The sequence below is a fragment of the Anopheles coustani genome, chromosome X, assembly GCF_943734705.1.
Source record: "Anopheles coustani chromosome X, idAnoCousDA_361_x.2, whole genome shotgun sequence".
Classification (NCBI taxonomy): Eukaryota; Metazoa; Arthropoda; class Insecta; order Diptera; family Culicidae; genus Anopheles; species Anopheles coustani.
Window position 1 is genome coordinate 12,800,012 of NC_071290.1, and position 19,784 is coordinate 12,819,795.

Consider the following 19,784-nt stretch of genomic DNA (forward strand, 5'->3'; position numbering starts at 1 on the left):
GAGCTAAATACGAGTGACAGCAACAATTCAACACGTCGGAAAAGTTCGGCAATCAACCAGGTGTCGTTAAGGTGGTGACGTCAAAGAAAACCCCGTTCGGTAACGTGCGTGTGTGTGTGTGTGAAAAGTGATATTGTGATGGATTTTTTCCTTTCGCGGACATTTTTGCTTTCGGTTTGTTTTATGCAATCAAAAACTGGGAGCCCTTTTTATTTCTCTTTTAAGAGTGTCCGGAGACGGATCTTCCTCTTCCTAGGCCTAGGGGAAGGGAGGAGGGATGTGGGAGGGAAAGATTTTCTTGTAACCAACCCCTCCTCCCCCGTGCTCGTGTCGTTTGTAAGAGCTGAATGTTTTTAAATGTTATTCACGTCTTTAGAAAGATTTTGCTTCGCACACGCAACCCTCGCCTCCCTAATCACACCCCCACCCCCTATCTCGTTGGATTTTCCCCCATGTTCTCCAAGCCCTCCCTCCCGCTCTTCCTCTTCCTCCTTTGCTTCACGGAACGTTTTAACCGGGAAGCCAAGTCCGAGACAATTGGCAAAGATCGAAATATGGCCCGAGGTAATCACGAACAGCTCATCGTCGTCGTCATCATTATCATCATCATCATCATCATCATCATCACCGTCACTCTCGGTTGTATTTTGTTTCTTTTTTTTTTGCCCCTCGGCCGCTCGGCCGCTCATTTGCTTGCCCAACATATTTCGATTCGATTCGATTCGACTTTCATTCCGAAACTCTCCGTTAAAGCTTGGGCCCACCCAGTCCCGAAATAAAAAAAAACTACGGTCCCGGCCGTCCCCAAAAGCGAACCATCCATCTCCGTCCAGCATCCAGCAGCCCCCTTCCGCTTCCCCACTCCCCAGCCCGTGCTTTGATTGACTTTGTGCCGAGATTGTACGTTCCTCGTTCGTGTGGCGTTTTTTTTTCTTTTTAGGTTTTTATTTTTTCCTGTTCGTCTGCATGCAACGAAAATCGTTCGGTTCCCACCGGAGAGAGAGAGAGAGAGTGGGAGAGAGAGAGTCACCCGTCTCACTTACACTTTCCTTGGCGCTCCGTTCCCGCTGCATTTTTCATTTTTTTTCCTTCTCTCCCTTTTTTTCCATCCGTGTGTGCCCTTTTTCGCGTCCACGCAGCAGCAGCAGCACTCGGCTGATGGTTGGGGTTGTCCGCGCTTTCTAAGGCCTCTCTCTAGAGCCTCCACCCTTTCCCTCAAACCCCCTCTTGCACACCGAAAAGTCCCACGAGAGTCCCCGGGGACGACGACGAAGCACGACGGTGAGGTGTTTGTTCCAGGCCTGCCCGTCGATATGACGACATGTGGTGTTTGGCCTGTCTGTGTTTTTCATTTCTTCTTCTTCTTCTTCTTCTCTTTTTGTGTTTGGTAGTGCGCCTCATCGCCTTCCCGGCGGGGCCTCGGGAAAACTCATTTTATGGATCTTTTCCGGGCGACCGTTTTTGGGCACCGCAACATTTTTCCCAAGCTTCGTCATTCGGCTGGCTTAGATGGGTGGGGGGGGGGGGGGGGGGGGGGAATGAGGAGGGCGAGTGGGGTTGGTTTTATTGGATCTGTGAGTTGAGCGACTTGTGGCCCGGCTCAGCTTCTCGGCATTATTAGGAGGATGTGCAAACAATTGGGAATCCCAAGATTACAACCCCAATTTACAACCGGGGTGTTGTCGTTGTTGTTGGTACGGAGCGGTGCTCTGGGACCGGAAGTGATGGAATGGTATGGCGCGGCTGGGAAGGATCACCGATCCGTGGTTTGCGAACCGTGCGAAGATTCTTCCTAGCGCGCTCCCGGCAACATCGTGCCTCACGAAGCACGAACCGATTCCGGTGAGAATGGCTTCTTTACCTCCGCGGATTCAGGGAACCGATCCATGGCGCAACTTCCGGGAGCTTCCGGGAGTCTCTCCGGTCCAGCGTCGGTCGAATTCCGAACGTTTTTTTTGTTTTTCGCTTGAAGTGATCAGTGAACTCGCGCCCCAGAACATACACACACACACACACAAGCACACACGATGCTGCCTTCCGGGCGTCACGAAGCGAGAACCAGAGTCTCCCCTCCTCTCCCCCCCACCGTGGACACATTTATTATCCTGACCGCATTTCGTTCCCTTGTCCACTCGTGTGTTTGTGTGTGTTTGTGTTTTAGTTCGAATTTTTCTTCACCAAAGACGCCCGCGGTGGAAACGTGCGCCATCGGTTATGTGGATTACCGCCCCTACACGTCCTCCCCCACCCCCGTCCCTCAGGATGGGGATGCAGGACTATCCGATGCTGGCCAAAAGGTTAGTCATCCGTAAGGCGGATTTTTCTTGCTTGCTTTTCCCCTTGCCGCATTGGTGTGATGGGAGAGGGGGGAGGGGAGGGGGACGAAGAACCGCAGAATTCAATCATACTTTTAACCAGTGGACCCAGCGTGTGCAATTACACCCATTACGCTGGCGGGCAACATTATCTTCTTTTCTCCGGGGAAAGGGAAGGAAGAGGGGGGAAAGGGGGCAGAATGGGGGGGGAAGGGAGGAAAACACATCAACCGTGCACTTTACCGTGCGTTTGGTACACGCTGGCGCCCGTTTGAAGTGAGTTTATCGATATTTTATACGAAAGATTTGCCCCGGTCAGCAAGCGACGAACCCTTATTTTTGGTTTTTAATTTTTTATCCCCTCGAAACGGTGAAATTAAACCCCGCAAACGTTTGTAAAGGTTTAGGTTGTATGTTTGATGTCATCAAAAAATACAAAAAGATGTAAAAAACTTCCAAAAGGATACAAAATAGACAAGGAATAATGCACTAAAATCATCTCGCAGAGTGCAGCAGAGTGCATTTGAAAGCGTTATGGACACAATAGCACTGAGGCTGAGGGCAAATGGAAGGGAAAAAAGGCATCCCTAATCCTTCGCCCATGCCTCACCCGCACCCCGCACCATTCCCATTTTTGCAAGTGTTCTTCCCGTAAGGTTCTGTGGTAGGTGCGTTGGAAAGTGGAAGGTAGCGATGTTGACGAAGATGCACCGGTGTATCGGGTGTCGTTTGTGTGTCTCCTACCTGAGCTTCCAACCTTTGCATCCCCCAACCCGTCCAGCTCATAGATGTTTGTTTGCGATTTGGAAAGGATTTTTCCAGTTTGCGTATTTCGGGTTTTCGGCCGGGTTCTGCTTTGTCTGCAGAGATTTGTTTACCCCTGGCACACATCCTGCAAGTCTTCAACAAGCAACCAACCACCAGTAGTTGTAGGATGAGGCCCTTCTAACCTTCTTTCACTTCTTTTTGCATACGCTTTGCCAACCCCGCAAACGACGCAGCTGCACATAATTCCTGGCGTGCTGGAGTTGGTCACGTCTCTGGTGTGCGTTGTCAGTCCGAGTGTGACCGAAAAACACTGGATTCCGACGCTCAGTTAGGGTTAGAACGAGCTACCCAGTTACCTTAATTGTTGTGAGGGAACATTGCTTCACGCCAGAGAAGTTTACATAGAGAAGGGAGTCCCGGCACCAGAAATTACAAATGGAGACGGTCGATGTTGCAATCAAAAGACGCCCCGAACGCATCCCTCAACATCTGTATTGGTTCTGTCCACAGCAATCATCTTCTCTGGACCTCGGTGGTTCTATTTGGTTCATTTTGCGGAACCTACCATCATTTGATCGGGTTCGTTTCCTGCTTTCTTCTCAACGCAACTGCAGCTCGGTATCAAAAATGCCATAGCAAGAGGAAAAAACAAGCAAGCGCAATAGAATTAACGGTTATATGTCTCCGAATGGTCGCATGAGGTTCTTTTCCGAGTGTGTGTGTGTGTCTGATGTTTTTTTGTCGGCAGAGAAGAGAGTGGACCAACTCTCTCACACACAGTTCCGATCCGATTGATCCGTTGCGGATCAACATGCGCGTTCATTCGTATCAAACAGAGGGCGATTCATCCGTTAACGGATGAATGGCGATGCCCGTCATTGTTTCCTCTCCCCCTCTCCCAGGGTATTTTGGGTTTGTGTGCGTGATAGGTGATGGCTAGAATGACGTGCGCAGCGAGAGGAAGCGATTATAACGGATGGATGAACTCCAACCACTGCCTAGGCACAGCTGAAGACGGGGGTGAGACCTGGACTTGCCTTGCTCTCGGGGATGAAGCGGCCCTTGTTCCTGGAACAGCTCGCGAGATCCTGGTGAACGTTCGATCGAATCGCTGGTGGTGATGGTGGAGGAACGCAACGAGATCACTTCACTTCTTCGGGGGAAGGCGTCGCCAGTGACCACACGGTGTGCGAGGGAGACAAAAACACACACACGCAAACACCAAGAGAGAGAGAGAGGGAGAGAGTAGAGGAAGGCCGCTCGTATACGGCCAGATACGAAACCGTGGGAAACTGTTCCGCAGGCTGCGCACAAACTGTTGAACGACGCTGCTGCTATTGATGCTGTTGCTTTATGCTGCCCACCCTTCCCTTTGCAACCCCTCCGCTCCTTTGCGCGTCCATGTGTGCGTGTGTCTGTACGCGAGATTATGTTTATATGCCGTGAATCGGTTCGGCATGCTCCTACCATCGAGGTTCGGCTCGGTTTGCGTTTACCTTAGCATTGTTTTTAACCCCCTTTCTCTCTCTCACTCTCTCTCTCTCTCTATACATCTCTTCTTCTCTCTCGCTCTCCTATGCTTTTTTATGTTTAATTTCCACCACCCTACTCCGCTCTCTCCGCGTCTATGTTCGCGCCGGATATTGTATGTTGGTGGCTTTCGTTCTCACTGTCGGGCCCGCCTGGAAAGGAATCGAACGTGCGTGCGTGTGCAGCGCGCTTATCTGCAGACACTTTCCAACCAACCAGGTTGGTACCCAGGCCACTATGCAGATGACGATGTCGATGACGATTCGTCCTATATTGTCGTTATCATTATTACGACTTTTACCCCCTTAAAAAAAAGGACGATGGGAAGCCACCACCGTTTCTCCTTCTTCCCTTCTCTCCCAAACACACAGACACACAAACACGTGAATATCAACGATCTACGCTGTGCGAAAAGTGAACAAATGCGTGGTCGAAATATTTAATACTACATCGGATCGTTGTTGTTGTTGTTGTTGTTGTTGTTTTCTTTTCTTCATTTCACCTCTCCCAACATGAATGTCTGTAATAATCTTGCAAACGCGTGTGGTGTGCTGTTGTCTCCCACACACACAAACACAAACGCGCAACGAATAAAAAATAGATCATAGTTCCCGATTGGTGGTGTGGGTTTACACGACCCTTGTGGACTCCCGAGAGACAGGCATCGCTGTAAAATGAGCCCGAGAGATGCACTAATATGCTTCGCTTGAACACAGACACCCGTTGTTGCGGGAGGAAGAAAAAAAAAACCCCGTAAGTGACGGGTTCGGGTTGTGTGTTCGGTTTTAGAACTGTTTGCCGCTAGTTAGGGTGTTTATCTAGCCTTGAAGCATATGGGAAACCGCATCGGTTTGGAACCTTGCTTGTCCTGTTTGTGAGTCGGCATCCATCCGCATCGGCTGAGCTAATAAAGGTGCCCCGAATGTTTGCGCATCCAATGAAGAGACGAAACAAGAGCTCGTGAGGGGGAGAGGGCGGGCAGGGTACTGTTATTAAAATGTCACTCCTTACTTCAGCTGGTCTAGGCTGGAGCGTTTGTTTGATGTTTGACAGTGCTTTGGGGGGGAAGTTCGTCGCTTGACGTAAGCCAAGTCTTTTGTACTATATATCGTTGTGATCTAAAACGTCTCCTTTCTCCGTGTCTTCCGCCACCAGGCTTCCAGGGTAAAAACTGCGAGGAGAACACCGACGACTGCCCGGGCAACCTGTGCCAGAACGGGGGCACGTGCGTGGACGGCATCAACGCCTACCACTGCAGCTGCCCGTCCAGCTTCACCGGCGAGTTCTGCGAGAACGACGTGGACGAGTGTGCGCTGCGGCCGTCGATCTGCCAGAACGGGGCGACCTGCACCAACACGCACGGCAGCTACAACTGCATCTGCGTGAACGGCTGGAACGGGCCGGACTGCAGCAACAACATCGACGACTGCGTCGATGCGGCCTGCTTCAACGGTGCGACCTGCATCGACGGTGTCGGCAGCTTCTACTGCCGCTGTACGCCCGGCAAGACGGGCCTGCTGTGCCATCTGGATGACGCCTGCACCTCGAACCCGTGCCACGCGGACGCCATCTGCGACACCAGCCCGATCAACGGCTCCTTCACGTGCTCGTGCGCCGTCGGCTACAAGGGCATCGACTGCTCGGAGGACATCGACGAGTGCGACCAAGGTACGGTATCCGGTGCGACTCCTCCTCAGCACCACACCGGAACTCTGCTTCTAACCTCTCTCTCTTCCCAGGTTCCCCGTGCGAGCACAATGGTATCTGCGTCAACACGCCCGGTTCGTTCGCCTGCAACTGCTCGCAAGGGTTCACCGGGCCGCGGTGCGAGACGAACGTCAACGAGTGCGAGTCCCATCCGTGCCAGAACCAGGGCAGCTGCCTGGACGACCCAGGAACCTTCCGTTGCGTGTGCATGCCAGGTACGTTCACCATTTCTATCGTCCTCAAACCCGGTACAGCACGCCGCTGCTGTAGCTTCCAATCGTATCTGTAACGAGTCCACTAAAAACGAGCTAACGGTCCCATCAGCGACAACGACGGTTAGCAACGGGTTATCTCCCACCCCGAACTCGATAGAATCAGGCTCATAGCAGCAGGCCACGTGCAGAAACCTCAAAAGCAAAACACCCCTAAGAAAACACACCACCAATTCAGCAAGCGTTCGAGCGAACGGAGTCGCCATCGCACTAAACCGGTTATTTCCCCGGGGCCGAGTTTGCTGTACAGCGCGAGCGACAGTTAGACTCCGCTCCACCCGACGCCTACGCGCAACATAGACAGTTTTTGCATTTGCATTTGAACCCACCCAAACCACCCACCCACTCGCCAAGCCGAGTCGAGCCCAGCTCAGCCTTCGCGTCGGATATTAACAAATGATCGCGTCACGTTGAGAGGCGCGAACGACTCCACCCTTAAGTAGGTCCCGGGCGCTAGGTTGGTGGAAATCAGGTTTTTCTCCCAGTTCTAGAACACACTCAGGTCCGCCTCCCCAAGGTTCAACACCAGTACTTTGTTGCTCCTGAGGGATCCATGCTTGACGAACGAGAATTTAGATCGCTCTAGATGTGCTTCTTGTAAGAGCAGATCGGCCTTCCATATCGGTGGTTCGCCACCGGATCCATGTTCGGGACCTCGATAAGGGCCGAGAATAGCCACTGGTGGGGAGATCTTGCGATAAAAACCCTCCAGAATCTATTCGCCAACTGTCCCCTTGAGTCGGTGATCCTCCGCACTAGATATGCCGTTAAATACGTTCTGCACAACATCGAGACGTCCGCTGGCGGAGAGGATTTACATACAGCTCACGTACCGCGGGCGCAATCCCGAGCGACGACGGCGTATGTGCTGCGGTCAGCGACGATGGCACGTTGGGATGTATTTTATGCGTTCCGCCCTCTTACCCGAGCGCCTTTCCCGCCTCATCGTTCCAGTTTAAACGATGGTGGCGAACCTACGCAGCCCCCTTTTTGCGGGCGGAGATTTTTCTCACCACCGAGCGCCGTGCGTTTGGGTATCTGTACCTTCTTTTTCCCCCCATGTCAATTGCATCGGTTCTCTAACATGCCGTGCCTTGCCATCCACGGGATGTCTGCCAAACCCGACGAACGACATCGGCAATGAGATTTATTCCTGTTATGCTGCCATGCTCTTCTTTGGCAGATAATTGTACCGAAGGTGTGTGTGTGTGTGTGTTTGTATGTTCCAGTATGTTCGTTTGCGCAAGTTTCTGTCTTTCCTGCCGTGCTTGGTCATCGTCTCTCGTGCATTTACCTTCTGCATCGTTTGTCATGCGTTTCGACTGACCAAGGCAGGATACTGGCATCCGTTTAAACGTTTGCCGTTTAAAGAAACGTTTGGGAAAAACACATACCCACACACACACACACACACATACAGAGGGTGCGTTAGAAGCAGGAAGCTGGACGCTCACATCGAGTTTGTGTGAGTGTGTGTGTTTGTTTTCCTCACCGTGTCACCGATCCGCTGGTTGACGGAATGTCTAAAATCGCAAAGATTCGCCTTTCTTTTAATGATGATGATCTCCGGTGCGCTCCATCGAGCTCTCTTTCGCTTTCGTGTACATACTCTCACACATCCACAAGCGGGAGTGTGGTTCGGGCGTGTGGCTTGCGCTTGCCCGCAAAGTCCGTACCCGTGGCACGTTCTGGACCTTCGCCTGAAGGGAAATAGCGCACATACCACGGCGATGTACGCACCCGGCGGGAATCCGCCTCGGTCGCATTCCCCGGGCGGCCCATTCCCATGCCCAGCCCAGGATGCGACAGCGATTTTTCCCTTCCAATTTTCACCAGCTTATTTGCGATATGATGGAACGGGCAAAAAGTTATTTGTACCAGAGGCCCACGACCAGTATGTTTGACCGACGATGGAGACGAATTCCGCGGAATAAGAACGTCCGTATTAGATCCGCCAAACGTCGTTCGTGTTCTCACGGAACCGCAGAACGCAATATTTGACAGGCGCACATTTGGGTGTAGGAACAAACAAGAAGAATGTCTTCGAGCGGCAGTCTTTGGTATTTCATCCCAAATACCGGAGAGGATTTGGGAATCTCTAATCGCTGAGTGTTTGGTATGCCTAGCGAATTGATGTCGAGTTGGTAGTCGCTCGTGGCTCACAAGTGCATTCATCTCTATTGAGTTTCTAAAGAGACATGCTCACATTGACCTAATTTAGCGAGCTAGATAAGAGAGTCGACTTGGATTAAGACCCACATTTGTGAGGATCAGGACTAGATAGAGGATTTGCTCTATTAGCTCCCTGTGTTAAGATAGTACAACTACGGCTATAGCTTCTAACTCACAGTGACCCAATTAATAAGGTACCAGAATCGATTTAGATTAAGATCCTTATCTAGAATTGGATTGGGGGTGTTAAGATTGTAGAAGAACGGCTTTGTTTCTCAATCAATCGGTTAAGATCGTTGATGAAAAGATACGCTCACATGGATCAGTTAGGGAAGGTCCATACTTGGGAGGATCAGGACTAAATTCAGATATTGCTATGTGGCTCCAGAGGTTACAATTGTGGAAGATCGATTCGGCAAATACAGAGTGACACTTGATTAGAATCCTTGTTACGAATTGGATTGCGTAACAAGAAACGGATCAGCTGGAGCCTAGGTTGAGAATGTTGTTCCTCGTGTTTAGATCACGAGATGACGTTGTAGAAGAACGGCTTTGGTATCGAATAGCCACAATGATCCAAGTTCTGTAGACTAAAGCTTAGTTAGGTTAAAGACTTGCGTTGGATTCAGATACTTCTTTGGAGTCGTGAGGACTTGTGTTGTTCCTCCTCGAGATGCCGTTTTTTCTGATCGATGCTTTGCTTGTCTTCTTTTTGTAGGATACACCGGCACGCAGTGCGAGATTGACATCGATGAGTGCGCGACGAACCCGTGTCTGAACGGTGGCATCTGCCGCGATATGGTGAACTCGTTCAAGTGCACGTGCGCCATCGGCTTCTCGGGGCTGCGGTGTCAGATCAACATCGACGACTGCATGTCGCAGCCGTGCCGGAACGGAGGCATCTGCCACGACTCGATCGCCGGCTATACGTGCGAGTGCCAACCCGGCTACACGGGGCTGTCGTGCGAGACGAACATCAACGACTGCCAGTCGAACCCGTGCCACCGGGGTGCCTGCATCGACGGGGACAACTCGTTCACCTGCCTGTGCAGCCCGGGCTACACCGGCTACCTGTGCCAGATCCAGATCAACGAGTGCGAGTCCAACCCGTGCCTGTTCGGCGGACACTGCGAGGACCTGGTCGGTGCGTACGTCTGCCGCTGCCAACCGGGCACGTCCGGACCGAACTGCGAAGTCAACGTGAACGAGTGCCACAGCAACCCGTGTCGGAATGGGGCGAAGTGCATCGACGGCATCAACCGCTACACGTGTCAGTGCGTACCGGGCTACACCGGCTTCCACTGCGAGACGAACATCAACGAGTGCGCGTCGGACCCGTGCGCCAACGGAGGTGTGTGCATGGACCTGGTGAATGGGTTCCGGTGCGAGTGCCCGCGCGGCTACTTCGACGCGCGCTGTCTCAGCGACGTGGACGAGTGTGCCTCGAACCCGTGCATCAACGGTGGTCGGTGTGAGGACGGCGTCAACCAGTTCATCTGCCACTGCCCACCAGGCTACGGTGGACGGCGCTGCGAGATCGACATCGACGAGTGCGGCTCGAACCCGTGCCAGCACGGTGGTATCTGCCGCGATGGCCTCAACTCGTACACCTGCCAGTGCATGCCCGGCTACACGGGGCGCAACTGCGAGATCAACGTGGACGACTGCGTGGCCAACCCGTGTCGCAACGGCGGCTCTTGCATCGATCTGGTCAATGGCTACAAGTGCGTGTGCCGTGGCCCCTACACCGGGCGCGACTGCGAGTCGAAGATGGACCCGTGCCTGCCGAACCGCTGCCGCAACGGTGCCAAGTGCTCGCCGAGCCCGAACTATCTCGACTTCGCCTGCTCGTGCACGCTCGGCTACACCGGCCGGCTGTGCGACGAGGACATCAACGAGTGTGCGCTGTCATCGCCGTGCCGTCACGGGGCGACCTGCCGCAACACGAACGGCTCATACCACTGCATCTGCGCGAAGGGCTACGAGGGGCGCGACTGCACGATCAACACCGACGACTGCGCGTCGTTCCCGTGCCAGAACGGTGGCACCTGCCTGGACGGGATCGGCGACTACACGTGCCTGTGCGTGGACGGGTTCGAGGGCAAGCACTGCGAGGTCGACATCAACGAGTGCCTGTCGATGCCGTGCCAGAACGGGGCCACCTGCAACCAGTACGTCAACTCGTACACATGCACCTGCCCGCTCGGCTTCAGCGGCATGAACTGCCAGACCAACGACGAGGACTGCACGGAGAGCTCGTGCATGAACGGTGGCACCTGCATCGACGGCATCAACAGCTACAACTGCTCGTGCGAGACCGGCTACACCGGCTCGAACTGCCAGTATCGCATCAACAAGTGCGACTCGCAGCCGTGCCGGAACGGGGCGACGTGCCACGACTACGAGAACGACTACACCTGCCACTGCTCGTACGGCTACACCGGCAAGCAGTGCATGGACTACGTCGACTGGTGCGCGCAGACACCGTGCGAGAACGGGGCGACGTGCAGCCAGCAGGACAACACCTACCAGTGCCAGTGTGCGGCCGGCTGGACCGGGAAGCTGTGCGACGTCGAGATGGTGTCGTGCAAGGACGCGGCCACGCGCAAGGGCGTCGACGTGAAGCACCTCTGCCACAATGGGACGTGCGAGGACTTCGGCAACTCGCACCGGTGTCGGTGCAATCACGGCTACACCGGCTCGTACTGCCATCAGGAGATCAACGAGTGCGAGTCGCAGCCGTGCCGGAACGGGGGTACGTGCCAGAACCGGGTCGGCTCGTACCGGTGTATGTGCCGGGCCGGGTTCCAGGGTCGGAACTGCGAGCTGAACATCGACGAGTGCAAGCCGAACCCGTGCCGCAACGGCGGCATCTGCCACGATCTGGTGAACGGGTACAAGTGCTCCTGCCCGCCCGGCACCATCGGCGTGCTGTGCGAGATCAACACGGACGACTGCACGCCGGGCGCGTGCCACAACAACGGCAGCTGCGTGGACAAGGTCGGCGGGTTTGAGTGCCGCTGCCCGCCCGGCTTCGTCGGTGCCCGCTGCGAGGGCGACATCAACGAGTGCCTATCGAACCCATGCTCCAACCCGGGCACGCTCGATTGCGTGCAGCTCGTGAACGACTACCACTGCAACTGCAAGCCGGGCCACATGGGCCGGCACTGCGAGATCAAGGTGGATTTCTGCGCCAACAGCCCGTGCCTGAACGGGGGCCAGTGTTCGACGCGCCAGTCCGGCCACCATTGCGTGTGCGCCGAAGGTTACTACGGCAAGAACTGCGAGTTCAGCGGGCACGACTGCGACTCGAACCCGTGCATCAACGGACTGTGCCAGATCGCGGACGACGGTGGGTACCGGTGCGACTGCCCGCTCGGCACGAGTGGCGTCAACTGCGAGATCGACATCCTGGACGAGTGCGGCTCGGGCCCGTGCGAGAAGGGGGCACTGTGCCAGAACAAGCTCGGCGACTTCGAGTGCCTCTGCCCGCCGAAGTGGAACGGCAAGACGTGCAACGTGTACGACACGCAGTACACCGGATGGTACGATACGAGCGGGCAGGTGCCGCGGGGCAGCGGTGTCGGCGGCGGTAAGCCGACCAGCGGGGCCCTGCCGAACATCTACGCGATCGACCTCGAGTACCAGCGGGCGCAGTGCGCGAAGAAGGGCTGCCGGGAGAAGCAGGGCAACCATCGGTGCGACGAGGAGTGCAACACGTACGCGTGCGACTTCGACGGCAACGACTGCTCGCTCGGCATCAACCCGTGGCGCAACTGCACCGCCAGCATCAACTGCTGGGAGGTGTTCATGGACGGCTTCTGCAACGAGGAGTGCAACAACGTGCAGTGCCTGTTCGATGGGCGCGACTGCGAGAAGAAGCTGCAGCCGTGCAATCCGATCTACGACGCCTACTGCCAGAAGCACTACGCGAACGGCTTCTGCGACTACGGCTGCAACAACGCCGAGTGCAACTGGGACGGGTTGGACTGCGAGAGCGAGAAGGAACCGGCGCAGCTGGCCGAGGGTGCCATCTCGATCATCCTGCTGATGGACGCGGCCACCTTCCGCGCGACGGCAGTGCAGTTTTTGCGTGACCTCGGCCACCAGCTGCGCACGACCGTGCGGATCAAGCGGAACGCAGCCGGCATGGAGATGATTTACCCGTGGAAGGGCGGCACCGCGCTGCAGGGCCTCACCGATAGCGAGTTCGGGCGGAAGCACCACGTCGTGTACACGGAGACGCGCCAGACCGGCATCCAGGTGTACCTCGAGCTGGACAACCGGAAGTGCATCGGCATGAGCGGGGCGGAGTGCTTCGGGACGGCGAACGAGGCGGCCGAGTTCCTGGCGGCGACCGCCTCCAAGCACTCGCTGTCGAAGCAGTTCCCCATCTACCAGGTGAAGGGCGTCAACCCGGACGATCCGGAGGGTATGCCGGGCTCGACGAACGTCAACTACGTGCTGGGCGGGTTCTTCGGCCTGCTGGCGCTCGCGTTCTGCACCGTGCTGGTGGTGAACCGGAAGCGCGCCCATGGCATCACCTGGTTCCCGGAGGGTTTCTTCACCGCCAACACGAACGTGCGGCGCCCGTCGAGGCGCCGACCGGACGGTCAGGAGATGCGCAACCTCAACAAGAACCCATCCATGGTGGACATGGTGGTGGGGAATGGAGGCGGCGGGGTGCACGGTGGTATGGGGCACTCGCAGCAGTGGTGCAACAGTGACGACGAGTCGGAGATGCCGACGCAACGGAAGCGTATGCGGGCGATCGACCAGGGCTACTCGAGCGACCACACGGCCATCACCGACTACGAGGAGACGGAACCGCGCGTTTGGGCGCAACAGCACTTCGAGGCGGCTGACATCCGGGACCATCCGGCGATGATGACGCCACCGACGCACCACGACGGGGATGTGCGGGACGTCGACATCCGTGGGCCGTGCGGCATGACCCCGCTAATGGTGGCGGCGGTGCGCGGCGGAGGGCTCGACTCGGGCGAGGACATCGACACGACGGACGACTCGGCGGCACAGATCATCTCGGAGCTGGTGGCGCAGGGTGCGGAACTGAACGCGACCATGGACAAGACGGGCGAGACGTCGCTTCATCTGGCGGCGCGGTACGCGCGGGCCGACGCCGCCAAGCGGCTGCTGGACGCGGGCGCCGAGGCGAACAGCCAGGACAACACGGGCCGGACGCCGTTGCACGCAGCGGTGGCGGCTGACGCGATGGGCGTGTTCCAGATACTGCTGCGCAACCGGGCGACCAACCTGAACGCGCGCATGCACGACGGCACCACGCCGCTCATCCTCGCTGCCCGGCTCGCCATCGAGGGCATGGTGGAGGACCTGATCACGGCCGATGCAGACATCAACGCGGCCGACAACAGTGGCAAGACGGCGCTACACTGGGCCGCTGCGGTGAACAACGTCGACGCGGTCAACATCCTGCTCACGCACGGCGCCAACAGGGACGCGCAGGACGACAAGGACGAGACGCCTCTGTTCCTGGCGGCCCGCGAGGGTTCGTTCGAGGCGTGCAAGGCGCTGCTGGACAACTTTGCCAACCGAGACATCACCGACCACATGGACCGGCTGCCACGCGACGTCGCCAGCGAGCGGCTTCATCACGACATCGTGCGTCTGCTCGACGAGCATGTGCCACGGTCGCCGCAGATGATCACCAGCATCCCGACCGGAAGCGGCAACAGCACGACCGGCGGTGGTGGTGGCGGAGGCGGTGGTGGCGGGGGTGGTGGCCTCGGAGGTGTCGGCATTGGCCCGGGTACGATCATGTCCCCGACGCACGCACACATGATCACCCACCCGACGATCATCGCGTCGGCGAAGCAGAGCAAGCAGAAGAAGCAACGCCAGCAGAAGCTGAACGCGTCCGCTGCGGCCGGATCGGCGGCGGCAGCGGCAGCAGCGGCGGCGGCAGCTGCGGCAGCCATCATGGGCGGCAGTGGACCGTCGGCGCTCGGCCAGAACCCGAACAGCCCGCAGGACGCCGGCTCCGTCGCCAGCAACGGGCTGGTGAACGAGCTCGTCGCCGGCAGCATACGACGCAAGGCGGTCGCCAAGAAGCCCCAGAACGCTGCCAACGGTGGCAAGAAGGTCACCCAGCAGCAGCAGCAACAGCAGCAGCAACAACAGGTGCAACAGCAGCAGGTACAGCAACAGGTGCAGCAGCAGCAGAGTGCGCTCACCGACCTCGGTCTGGCGGACGATCAGCTCAGCTCGGTCGAGTCGCCGCTGGCCAACCTCAACAGCCCGTACGACTCGGTCAGCCTCTACTCGAACGCCATGACGGTGCATCAGCTCGAGGTGATCAGCCCGAACGGTGCCGGAGGTGGGGGCGGCAACGGTGCCAACGGTGGAGGCCTCATGCCAAAGAAACCTCCCAGCTACGAAGACTGCATAAAGGTAGGCTCCCTTTCTCACTTTAGTGATAGCAATAATAGCTCTTTTCATCGCTGATTTGGAATCAGTCGATGAGTCCGATCTTTTAGTTTACTCTTTCGTACTTTTCGCTAGTTTATTTACACTTGTGAGATTTATATCCCTGTGTGTAATTCTTGTACGAAGTCAAATATCTTAGACGACTAGTCACTCGTAACTTTCTAACTTACTTATTCACTACTTTGGGATCCGAATCCCTGTTAACATCAGGATTTGGACGCGAGCAACTTTACTGCGATCAGTCAGCATTCGTGAACCATATCAAAGAGCTGGTATATGCTAAATATGTGTTTCAATGAGTTGTTTTGATATTAGGGAACTGAAACGAATTGTTTAAGCATTTATTGTTACAACAAAATCGGACTCTCCACGCGAGCATCAACTCAGAGTCAACTTCATGAAGAGTCATTTTTCCACAGTCAATTCTTACAAAAGAATTGTATAATGAATAATTAGGTGTTGTTTAAGCAAAAACAACCTCTTTACTAGTTTTATTTTGTTCTTAATTGTGTTTACACTCGCATTATTTAACCAGTCAACCAGTTATGGTTAAGTCGTTCTATTACTAAGGATTCAAGTCATAAAAGAGTTCGTGAATGTCTAACAATTCAGTAGAAAGATACCACTAACTCATTGATTTCTACGCAGAATACGCACATCACTAGTGTGGGTTGCAAAGATATCTAATTAACTCCCTCTTTTATCCTCTCTTTCTCTCTGTGCAGAGTGCGCAATCGATACAATCACTGCAGAGCATCCAGCACGATTATGGATACGCGCTCGGGGGCAACCCTGTCGGCGGTGGCAACCAGTTCTCCGATCTGCTGATGAGCCAGCAGCAGCAGCGAACGCAGCTGAACAACGGTGGCCCGATGGCGACCGGCGGCGGCGGCAACGGTATGATTCCGACCGGCAACCTGATGCATGCGGCCCTGCACACAATGGGCGAGAGCGGGTTGAGCCCGCCGTACTCCAACCAATCGCCACCGCATTCGGTCCAGAGCAATATGGCGCTGTCGCCTCAGGGCTATATAGGTAAGCAAGGCATCACACTTCGAACGAGATGGGGCCGTACTGACACCATCTGTTTTGTTTCCCTGTTCCAGGTTCGCCTTCGCCGGCGAAAACGCGCCCCAGCCTGCCGACGTCCCCGACGCACATGCAGGCGATGCGGCACGCGCAACAGCAGCAGAAGCAACACATACAGATGATCTCCAGCGGCAACCTCCAGCAACAGCAGCAGCAGCACCAGCAGCAGAACGGCAACAGCTTAGGCTGCAACGGTGGAGGCCAGCAGCAGGTGCAGCAGCTGTCCGGGCTGGGCAGCAACAATGGCGGCGGGGGTAACAACACATCCAACAGTGCAATGCTGGCCGGTCTGCAGATGAACTTCAACGGTTCCTCTGGTCTCGAGCTGGCCGGATTCTGCAGTCCAACTGGTACGGATACGCCACCTTTTTTCCGTTCTCTGTGTGGTTTGTGTGTGAAAGAAGCACATTTGTCTAACTGTTGCTTTATGTTTCTCCCCACACAGGTCAAGGATCTCAAGCATCGACCTCTCAGAACAATACCGGCACGGCCGCGGCCCACCTTTCACCGCTGAGTCAGCAGCAGCAGCAAGTACTTGTGATGGTTCAGCAGCAGCAGCAAGCTCAGCTCAACAATCAACAGCACCAGCAGCTGCAGCAGCAGCTTCAGCAGCAGCAACAGCAGGTGCAGCAGCACCAGGTGCAACAGGTGCAGCAGCAGCAACAGCAGCAGGTACAGCAGGTACAGCAGCAGCAACAGCAGCAACAGCAGCAGCAGCAGCAGCAGCCGTCCTTCTATCAATACCTGACGCCACCGAGTCAGCACAGTGGCGGCGTGACGCCGCAGCATCTGGTGCCAACGCTCGACAGCTACCCGACGCCCTCGCCGGAGTCGCCCGGCCACTGGTCAAGTTCCTCGCCGCACTCGACGTCCGACTGGTCCGAGGGTGTGCAGTCGCCGGCGAACAACGTGTACGTGACGAGCGCCGGCGGCCACCAGGCCAACAAGGGCTCCGAGGCGATCTACATCTGAGAGATCCGCCAGCCCCGAACAGCACCGCTCACATGACACAGCATTATCACACTCGAGGCCAAAGGAGGAGACACGTTATATGATGCGTTTGTTGGTGCTGTGCTCGAGTGGAAGCAGCCCCAGCTTGTCCCGAGCTTCTTCCACGAGCTCGAGCTAGCCTCTCCTCCCATTTTTTTTTAAAATACTAAACGAAATGTCCTCATGACGGCGGCACCCACCGCCGGTAGTTATACTCGAAGCAAACACAAAAACACTCCCACACAGAGATAAGACAGTCTTAAAACTGATTAATGCTTGTTAGGTACTAGAAGAATAGCTTTTTTATTTTTTTATATTTTCATATTTTAATCCGCACAACGCAAGCGGAAAACCAGCCGCGGTTGGTAGTGATTAAAAGTGGAGCGGGTTATCACCCTGGATATATACTTGACCACGCGCGCCTGGTGTGTTGTGTAAAAACAGGACGAGCAAAGGAAGGAGAAAACAACTCAAAAACCAGATACGACAAAGGCGGAGAACGATGTAATATTAGAGAAAAGCGCGAAACTTCGGACGACGTCTGTTTTAGCTCCTTTATTTTTCTTTTAGCGAATAGTGTAGCCAACAGAGCCCCCTTTTCCCCACACCACTCCCTTCAGAGCGTAAAGTGAATGTTTATTTGGTTAGAGAGCCCCCGGGGTTAGCCGAAAGGGCCGAGCCGAAGCGAGTTAAGGGAAGCAGGACGCGTTGATCCTTTGTTTTTTTAACAACCCGGTGCTGCGGTGTGGTATGTCCAACCCCGCACGGCTCCCCGTAGCTGCTCAGGCCCTGCCCTGAGCAAGGGCAGGAGTTGGCGGTGCTCGCGTCACCGACTGCATCACTGCGATGTAAGATTTTTGTACATATATATACTGTTTGTTAATTGTTTGTGTAAGCTCCACTCTCTCTATGTACCGTACTTTGGCTACTCGTAGGCAACAACTCACGTTCTCATACCTTTGCCAGGATATGTTTTAACTTTTTTGATATTTTAAAAAACCACTCTCTACACACAGACTCTTTCGATACAGGTACTAGTGCATTAGTACGGCGCGATACGATACTCGAAAAGCAAGGTCCGAGGCAGTGAAAGCCATCAGCCCGCGTTTGATTAGTTTCATTTCGAAACGCAGCAATCAGTTACTCTGTAGATTTTCGATCATGCATATAAACACACCCATACATATACACTCATATGATATAATAGTAGTAAGTACCTTTAGACACCTAAGGACGCCCTATCGTAGGCCCCCGTTTCTTACGTTTCGACAACGCCCGCCCCACATCCTAATTTTTTAGAAGTGGTGGTGGTAGTGGAGAAAGCAAGTCAAACCACCAAGTTTTGCCTTCATTTCTTCCGCGACGAATGTTTCACTGGAGCACTTAAAAGACGCCAAAATGGACGACATGTAAACTGGAAGGGAAATATAGATAAAGAAAAAACGAGATCGGAGGAGGACAGGAGTGAGGTAGACGATGGACGCACATGGGCGAAGGATTTGGAAAGGAAAACACACCGCAGGTCGAGTCGGAATCGAAAGGAATCGGGTTTCGATCCATCGTATTTCCCTTCGCCTCGCGCGTGGTTTGTAAGTTTTGCCTTCAACAAAAATACAGAAAGAGATTTGTTCACGACTGTCCTCCTTTTTTTTAAATTTTTGTACTACACTTCGTATCACTTCACTCTAGCATAATAATTATTACAAACATTTTACTATTTTAAAACTAGCGAGTAGCAACGTGTAGAATAACGAATTTGTCGTAATCTCTTTAAAAACAAACACACACACACAAACTCATTGTTAGTAGTTGCTTGGTTCGTTTTATTGCGAATTTTAATGTCTGTTCTCGCGTACTGAGATTCGTGAACGAAGAGAGAGAGAGAGAGTGAGGTATAGTAGCATTTATCAAACGTCTTGGTCGAGTCGATTTCATCAACTGCAACTGCACAGAAAGAGTACGTAACACCCGTTCCACTTTCTCCTCCCCCATACTCAAAACCCTAATCCCGGCAAGAATACAACTCACCATTCAAGTTCATTTTGCATAAATATGCAACACAGGATACAACAAGCACACGAAAAAGTGCAAAAGCAACAGCATAGCATAATTACGATTCTGGATTTGCCGGAAGCACACTCATTTCAGCGTGGGGTTGCGGGGAGGGACGAAAGAAGGAAAGGAAAGGGATTTTACTTGCGAAAACGACCCGGAAACGGCATTTGTGTAGCACCACAGCGAAACACGCTAGCAAAACTGATGATGATAATCATGATGTGTAAGCGCGACAGACGTAGTTGAATAGAAGGAGTTTAACGTGAAATAGATGCAGGAATTTTAAATAAAATATTTTATAAAAACATAACCGAATGTGAATTGTTTGTAAAGTTGAAAGAAATACGAGGGTTGGGAATGGGAAGCAGGTCCTTTTCTAACAAAAAGGGTTTACCCTAGACACGCACCTCTTAGCGGCAGC

The 19,784-nt window shown here is 54.3% G+C and overlaps 1 protein-coding gene across 1 annotated transcript in view; it reads left to right on the forward strand.

Annotated features, from left to right (window-relative positions):
- LOC131269173 (neurogenic locus Notch protein) overlaps positions 1-18,948 on the forward strand; it is an 81,717-nt gene extending 62,769 nt beyond the window's left edge. The window contains exons 7-13 of the mRNA XM_058271502.1: positions 5,769-6,281; positions 6,353-6,535; positions 9,483-14,884; positions 14,957-15,193; positions 15,955-16,264; positions 16,336-16,668; positions 16,764-18,948. Of these exons, the coding sequence (XP_058127485.1) occupies positions 5,769-6,281; positions 6,353-6,535; positions 9,483-14,884; positions 14,957-15,193; positions 15,955-16,264; positions 16,336-16,668; positions 16,764-17,290 (7,505 nt within the window). The 3' untranslated portion in view covers positions 17,291-18,948. The remainder of the gene's footprint in view (positions 1-5,768; positions 6,282-6,352; positions 6,536-9,482; positions 14,885-14,956; positions 15,194-15,954; positions 16,265-16,335; positions 16,669-16,763) is intronic.
- The last annotated feature ends 836 nt before the right edge of the window (positions 18,949-19,784 follow it).